This window comes from Mesitornis unicolor, unplaced genomic scaffold, assembly GCF_000695765.1.
Source record: "Mesitornis unicolor isolate BGI_N332 unplaced genomic scaffold, ASM69576v1 scaffold6961, whole genome shotgun sequence".
Taxonomy (NCBI): domain Eukaryota; kingdom Metazoa; phylum Chordata; class Aves; order Mesitornithiformes; family Mesitornithidae; genus Mesitornis; species Mesitornis unicolor.
This window is the reverse complement of record NW_010161589.1, coordinates 27,997-36,083: the sequence shown is the minus strand read 5'-3', so window position 1 is coordinate 36,083 and position 8,087 is coordinate 27,997. Positions and strand designations below refer to the sequence as shown.

Here is an 8,087-nt window from a genome sequence, read left to right as displayed (position 1 = left end):
CCTTTGTTAAGGCTGGTACTGTGCCCCTCCCCCTTCACATCTAGTTTAGTCCTAGTTGTTACATTAATCAATGGAAGTCATGCTCCTATATCTATTCAGTGCTGTTTAAAATCTTCATCAATGACACAATGGGACTGAATGCACCCTCAGCAAGTTTGCAGATGACACCAAGCCGAGCTGTGCAGTTGACGTGCCAGAGGGACAGAATGTCATCCAGAGGGACCTGGACAAGCTGGAGAAGTGGGTCTCTGTGAACCTCATGAGGTTCAACAAGGCCAAGTGCAAGGTGCTGCACCTGGGTAGGGGCGATCTTCATTATCGGTATAGGCTGGGGGATGATGTGATTGAGAATAGCCCTGAGGAAAAGGACTTCGGGGTGTTGGTAGGCAAAAAGCTGGACATGAGACACCAATGCGCACTTGCAGCCCAGAAGGCCAAATTCACATCCTGAACTGCATCTTAAGAAGCATGGCCAACAGATCGAGGGAGGTGATTCTGCCCCTCCACGCTGCTCTGGTGAGACCCCACCTGGAGTACTGCGTCCAGCTTTGGAGTCCTCAGTACAAGAAGGATGTGGAACTGTTGGAGTGGGTTCAGAGGAGAGGCATAAAAATTATCAGAGGGCTGGAGCACTTCTCCTGTGAGAACAGGCTGAGAGTTGGGGCTGTTCAGCTTGGAGAAGGCTGTGGGAAAGCCTTATAGTGGTTTTCCAGTGCCTGAAGAAGGCTGGGGAGGGACTCTTTACTAGGGTGTGTAGCAATAGGACATAGGGTAATGGTCTTAAACTAGAGCAAGGTAGATTTAGATTAGACATTAGGAAGAAGTTCTGAGGGTGGTGAAACAGGTTATCCAGTGAAGTGGTGGAGGCCCCATCCCTGGAGATATTCAAGGTCAAGCTTGAAGAGGCTCTGAGCAACCTGATCTAGTTGAGGATGTCGCTGCTCGTGGCTGGGGAGTTGGACTGGATGACCTTAGGGGTCCCTTCAAACCCAACACAGTCTATGATAACATTGCCTAAACAAGGTCAAATACTTTCAGTGGAAAACTACTAGATTAGGCAGTTTTTATAAGGAAATGAAAGTAAAGATCCCAGCATCATCTCTATTTGTTCCCATAGACATCTTTTGATATCTACAATGAATTTATCATTCAAGTACTTCGTAATCTTCATAGCCCTGGATGTAAAGTTTTCCTTATTTTCAACTTCAAGAAGGTTTTTTCGTTCAGCTCTGCTCCATCTTGCACTTATGATCACACAGTGCTCTTAGAAGAGGGAAGAAAGTGTATAAATTGTTGTTCATAGCTATATATCCTCCCTCCCTCACCAAAGACCATCACTTTTTCTCTTCTCCCACCTCCCTCTTAGCCCCAGTGTAACCAGAAGAAACCCATATTCATACCTGGTTTCTTGTAAGTGACATAAATGTAGAGTCCAAGGACTATGACATACGTTAGAAGTGCTGCCCACCAATTAATGACAAACATCACTATGCAGCACAGAATAGCTCCAACAAGAGAAATCCACATATTGTAGTATTTGAAAGCAGGGCGCCAACCTAATCAAAATATAACGTGGAGGACAGAAGAGCAAAGGCATAAATTAATTTAAATCACTACTCCAAGAGAAGTTAGGCACTATTCCTTTTTTCCTTCCTGCCTTAAATTTCATGTAAATGCATGACGCTTTCTGTTATGTACAAAATAAAAACTTTGCCACAGTTATGCTTTCAGTATTTCAACACCTTTTCAAATAATTTGCATATTTCTTACATAGTTATGTAAATATTCCTAATTTTGCCCTCTAAAAGCCTAACTTCCAAAAGGAAAGTTTGAGGATGACTGTGTCAGTCTATTGAATTAGGCTACAAGAACTTCTGGCAATAGCTTGCCTGACAATTAACTTTTGCTTTCAAATATAATACAACATGCATGATCAGCTCGTGACTTGCTCTCACATACACACACCTAATAACAGTAGTTTTTACAATTTTCACACAGCCAGAAGCTTTCAGCACATGAAAAGGAGAGATATATCCAAGTAGAAACTGGATATGCCAAAATACTGGACTGTCATCATTTTACATCCTTATTTGTCACACGTTTATGCAAAATCAAGTAAATACACCCCGACTAACACACTCAAAATTAACAAGTGTATTAGACTTACATCTGTTGTATAAAATGAAGTTATGCACATGATCTGACAAAATAATAGCTATCTACCAGTTCAGGAACTTAAGGAGGTTTTAAGTGCATTTTTACAGTACAAATGCACAATGGACTGGGTATGATATACATCTGTTCTGCAAGTACTGGGTTTTGGCTTGTTCCTATAATCTAACTAGCCTCCCACACCAAAGGCTATTATAAGAATGTGGCAATTCCACCTCCAATTCCAGTTTCTTCTGGACTGGAGGATGTAACAGAGAAATCCAAAGATGACAAGAGGGTGGTTCTTGAATGCCATGTACTAAATTAGCAAGAAACCTTTCTTCAAGAGGTTCTGAATGAACACTGAATTATCTTGTGTTCCTTCAAAGATGAAAAAATTTGTAGCTCCCAGGCTCTCCTGGATAACTCAGTCCTCAAAATTTCAGAGGACCCAGGTACACACTGTATTATGCTTATAATTCAGATGCATCAAGAGAGTCAAATGAGTATTCATTAACTAAATTGAACATTCACTTGTATTAAGGCCTTTTAAATTGTATTTTTGCATAAAGAAATTGCAGGCTAAATTCTCACACCCAAAATGGAGTTCCTACCTGGAGATTTTGCAAGAGAAGCATGGAATACAGAGAAGTTAATCAAGGCATATGAGGCCAGGAAGAAGTTAGATATAATTGGAGCAATGACATTCAGTTCAGCTGTAAAACCAAAAACAAAGTAGGCTGTTATGAAAGACAACATCCAATGGCATTGTAGACTCCAGATTTTAAAAAAAATATATATATCTGCTACAAACAACCTTATTTTCTGATATACTCTCAGTAGAAGCAGTTCTTTCTGTTCAACAAACAGAGCTAGCATCTTAATGGTCTGTTATTTACTAAGTTATCTTCCAATAGTCAGGATGTGTAACTATCAGTTTTAAAAACAAACATTTTTCTGGACTACCAAGTGTTTTTCTTTTCCTACCAAGTGTTCTAGGACTGTTACTTTTGAAGCACTATATACTTTCTCAAAATAATTAATTGAAAAAATTTCTCTTCCGTCATGGCTTGATCAAATGATGTACCAAATACACCAGGTTCTAAAGAACATCAGAAACGGTAGACAAAACACTACCATAGACAAAACATTACCTCTGCAGTATGTCTCTAGCTCAATTCTCCAACAGTAAAAAACAAGATAATCTCAAGTTTAAGAGACAATCAACTACGGTGAATAGCAACAGCAGACAAAGTTATTGCAAGCAATGTGACAAACGTTCATTTGCCTGCATTTTAAAGGAAAAGTTGCATTAACAGTGCTAGTATAGTGCGTTCCTACAGACCAATACCATCAAAACAGTGATGATTACACCCTCTTTAGTGAAAGAGATGGAAGAACTTGATGCTTTCCTTTCCTTGAGGCTGCATGGTACAAAACATCTGTACATGTACTGTTGCCATTAAATAAAAAGTAATCAAAATGCAGAATTTGCCATGTGAGTCTGCAAGTTTCTACTTGTCGCAATCAAGCTTCCAGTCAGCATGCTGCAGTAGGCACAGCATGGGTATACCTGTGCCTTAAGCTGACTAAGAGGAAGGATAGGAGAGGAAACTGTGAAAAGAAGTTCAAAAGCATTGGTACAGGACTCCTGGGTGGACACAGCACAATTAGTTTGCCATCTACACAGAACACCTTGTTTTACTAAACTATCTTTACCTTTAGCAATAGCAGCATCAGCACTCATCTCTACTGTTTGAAACTTAACAGAAAAAACATACTTAAAAAATTATTGTTCATCCAAGTTGGCCATTTACTGAAGCTGTCTGTAATTACTAAAAATCTGAAATAAACTTTCATATTTACAAGATAAAGCATCTCTCTAGCTCAAGCAAAAGATGTATTTTTATTGATCAGTAGTACCTAAAGACAGAGATCCTTATCTGTGTAGATTAAGAAAAGTGCAGTATTGCTACAGTTTGATTCTAACTTACTGCAGTTCTAAACAGAGTTATATCTAGAAGACAGGAGAAAGTAATCCTCAAAATAAACAGCTTTAGAATGCTAGCTTAGAATTAAGCTGTAGAACACTGTCATCAAGACATGATATGGAATACAATACTTCGTAAAGCTCTAAAGGATATTGAGATGTATTATAATTTAAAACTAACCAATTAGTATGAATCCAAGAGCAATTAGAAATGTTAGAAGATATCCTCTCAGTGGTTCATTGTTCTTCCCATAGCCTTTAGCAAACATCTGAAATCCTGGATAAATGTTGTCCTTGCATAAAGCCTAAGAAAAAAAAATAAAATTCAAGAGTTAGCATGCATTTTGTTCAAAATGTATCGCTATGAATGCTGTCTTCCACTACAAATTATCTTCCTGAAAGGCTTATAGCCACCATGCACTAATTTTATTTCCAATTGCCTTTTCATCTTTACATTTTGCAATTTACAATACTCTATCCTTCAGTAATTTCTGTTTATAAGAACAAGCTTTGTTCTTCTGTAAGTAATTGACTATTTCACTTTACTAGTGTATTACAGTTACAAAGACTTCTTCCGTAAAGAAAATGTTTTCTCAGAAAGCGGAAAGCTTGCCCAATAGTATACATTAGTTCTCTCCATCAATACTTGTGCTTGTACTCTACAACAAAATCCCTTCCACATTTGACTCCTTATTGTGCTTTTGGGAAAGAAGGTCATTACAGGCCACTAAAGTTTTACCCAATTAAAGAGAACTTGTAAGACAGTGAGATTAAATGATTAAAAAGAAGGTAAAGCAAAATACACTCAGTAACACCAAGAAAATAAATGTAAATTATTTAAGCAATAACTTGTTCACAAATATTTTGATAATGTATTCTCGGAGGATTAAGGTTAGCTACAGCTACAGGTTTACTTCATGTTGTCTCCTTCTGTGATTACTTTGAGAAAGGAACTAATCTGTTATCTTTGTGCTCCACTGCTACTTACTCAAAACACATTGTAGATTCCTGTAATGTTAGCTACACCCCAACTAGTCTCTAAACTAACCAGAAACACAGGAAACCTGGGAAAAAATATAGTCTGGCTATGTTTATTAACAGTAACCCACTGTTTTCCCATTCTAAGCAACAGGTAAATATTAGATCAATCTACTGATGCCAACTGGTATGAATCATGATTGGCAGTACATCAGAGATCCCTTCCAAAAATTCTGATTCAAAAGTTGATAGACATTTTTCTTTAGAAGATTATGCTTTTGTTTCTATACTTACCTGGAAGATCTTAGGTGCACTCACAAGAGATGCTAATGCAGAAGACAGGGTGGCTGAAAAAATACCTGCAGAAATCAGTGGTGCAAATCCTGACACCATGCTCATCACCTGAAATAAAATAATTGTTTTTCAAAAGAATATGAAAAAGTGTTTTATACAAATGGATGGCAACATTAACTACACAAACAGAAAAATAAAATACTACATATGTACCCTACACTTAAAAGCTGTTTGAATGTAATGCATTCCGATCAATGAATGAACTAGCAACAAATCGGGGGATATAAATGGATTCAGAACAATAAAAGGCAGTTTTTCACTTATTTCAACACTCATTCCAATGCTTAGGAATTTGTTACATATTTTAACTAGCCTAGCACTGAGTAACATGGTCTCAGAAAGCCCAAATGACAAAGCAACTGAAATTGTGCAATACCTTAGGAAGGCCTGGATGAGGAAAAAAACCTCCAAAGCCAAAAAAAAAAAATCAAACAAACAGCAAGGGAAACTCCAACTGAGTATTAGAAAAACAAAATTCCAGGGAAGGTGACCAAGTACTGCAGCAGGTTGCCCAGAGATGCTGTCCAGTCTCCACGACAAAGTTTTCAAAACCCTAACAAAAAGTTGGGGCATAAGGGGCACTGCATTCTCTGTGCAGCACTCCTAGCCTTGAAACTGGACATTTTCCTATTTGGAATCCACAGAGTTCCTATTTTTTCCACAGAGAGAAGCAAGAATAATTTAGGAGATATAAGTACTCTCTAGACCAAATGGTAAGAAAAGAGAAAATTACTAAATTATTAGAAGTACAGGCAACTTTTATGGTAAGCAACCTTACCGAAGTTATGACTTAAAGAAAAATACAGTCAGATGAAGCCAGTTCTATGCTATTCTCAGCTGTACATTTGATGATATATTGTGTTCTTTCGAGCTTAAACAAATAAGGAAAGAATCAGATTTTGCAGAATAACTATTCCCACAAGAACAATTCTGAAGTGTTTCTAAATATACTTTTCCTAAACCAGAACAAAGTAACACCACACAAATACTCAAATTACTCCACTACAAAAATGTATTTTACTCTAATAAGAGTGATCTGCACTGCAATATTATTTCAGCATGTAGGAAACAGGTTTTCCACCCAGCTTTGCAGGTAAGGCTGTCAGCCTAACGTGTAAGTAGTACATGCAATAAGTATATATACCACATATGCTTCTGATCAAAACCCACAAGTCAGACACCAGCTAATCTCAAATTTTTGTATGCTTGTTAGAAAAACTTAGAGCAAAGATGGACAACCACAAAGCAAGATTAAGTCAATCGGCAATAAGGATATTTTCCTTGGCTTCTTTCAAATTTTTAAGGATAGTTCATGGACATCCCAATTACCTGTGAAGTACAAGTTGAAGAGTATGAACTACCCCTTGACTTACAGAGTATTTTTAAATACAGTAACATGAGGTTTTATGAAAATTCACATTCTTGCCATTACTGTGACAAGTATGTAAAACATTCTTAAAAAGTCAGCACGATTTCTAAGAAACTTCAAAAATTAAGGAACAAGTTACTGACAGAGGCCACACCTATGATTACTATGCATCACTACTGAACAATGAGCACTTCTATTCACATTACTGAATTATGACATTCAAATATCTGAAGAAAGTTTTAGTTCCACCCCTTAACCAAAGTAGTTCACTCAGGTTAATTATTTATGCCATCTGCGTAAACAGACATTCAAAAGGTTTTAACATAGTTACAGTATTCTACACACTAGCTAGTGAACCAATTAATTATTCCAGATAAGACCTGTATTTATGGAGGTAGGCATTTTTAGCCTATGATTTTTCTTAATATGAAATTCAGAAAAGAACAAACACAAAAGCCAATAAAAGATTTAGGAGAAAGTTCTATACCTGGAAATTGTTCATCAGCCCATACTGACACCCGGTCTGACAGGATGAGAAATCATAGTTTAATTTGCAAGCTGCAGTAGTGCAATTTGTCAGTTCAGTGACAAGGGTGTTATTAACGTTCCCTGTGGCATCTCGAACAACACAGGAACCTAGAGTGAACACAGTCACAAAAAAAGGCATTAACAGACTGAATCTGAACATAAGGATATGCATCAAGCTCAATTCCCTTTTTACGTAAGCGTATTCTCACAGAACGACATTAAAATAGTCATTTACATTTTTAATACATTTCAGTATTAAGCACACCTTTACTGTGAAGAAAAAATATAAATAAGCAAATTGATTGCTCTCTTGTCAAAGATGATCTACAGTTTTTGAATAAATCTGACTTAAAGAAAAGTTTTGGCACAGAGGAAAACAATGTTAATAGACTTGCAAGAGTTTTAACAGCACAATTCTAGCTCAACATATTTATTCTTTGAATTATCTCTTTCTGCACAGCTCTTTAATTAAAGTTACTATTATGCACCATCGCTTGATTTTATAGTTTCTCATTTTGTCAGTTTTCCTAGAGGAATGCATTTTTGCAGTGTATGTACAGATGTATGTGGACGTGTGTGCACAGTGTAGTTCGTTCTTTTTCAGTCAATATGGCTCAGACATGCAAAAATTTTAGTAGTTTGCCATGAAAGTCTGTTGTAAGCCATTTTCCAATGCTCAAACAAGCCATCTCCTGCGTGACTGTGGTATTTTACGTT

The 8,087-nt window shown here is 37.1% G+C and overlaps 1 protein-coding gene across 1 annotated transcript in view; it reads right to left on the bottom strand.

Annotated features, from left to right (window-relative positions):
* Positions 1-1,362: 1,362 nt before the first annotated feature.
* The window catches only part of LOC104547586 (solute carrier family 12 member 2), a gene marked incomplete at its 5' end in the record, with an annotated part of 19,365 nt that continues 12,640 nt past the window's right edge, over positions 1,363-8,087 (bottom strand). Inside the window, 5 exons of the mRNA XM_010193359.1 lie at positions 1,363-1,556; positions 2,766-2,867; positions 4,323-4,446; positions 5,414-5,521; positions 7,330-7,478. Of these exons, the coding sequence (XP_010191661.1) occupies positions 1,363-1,556; positions 2,766-2,867; positions 4,323-4,446; positions 5,414-5,521; positions 7,330-7,478 (677 nt within the window). The remainder of the gene's footprint in view (positions 1,557-2,765; positions 2,868-4,322; positions 4,447-5,413; positions 5,522-7,329; positions 7,479-8,087) is intronic.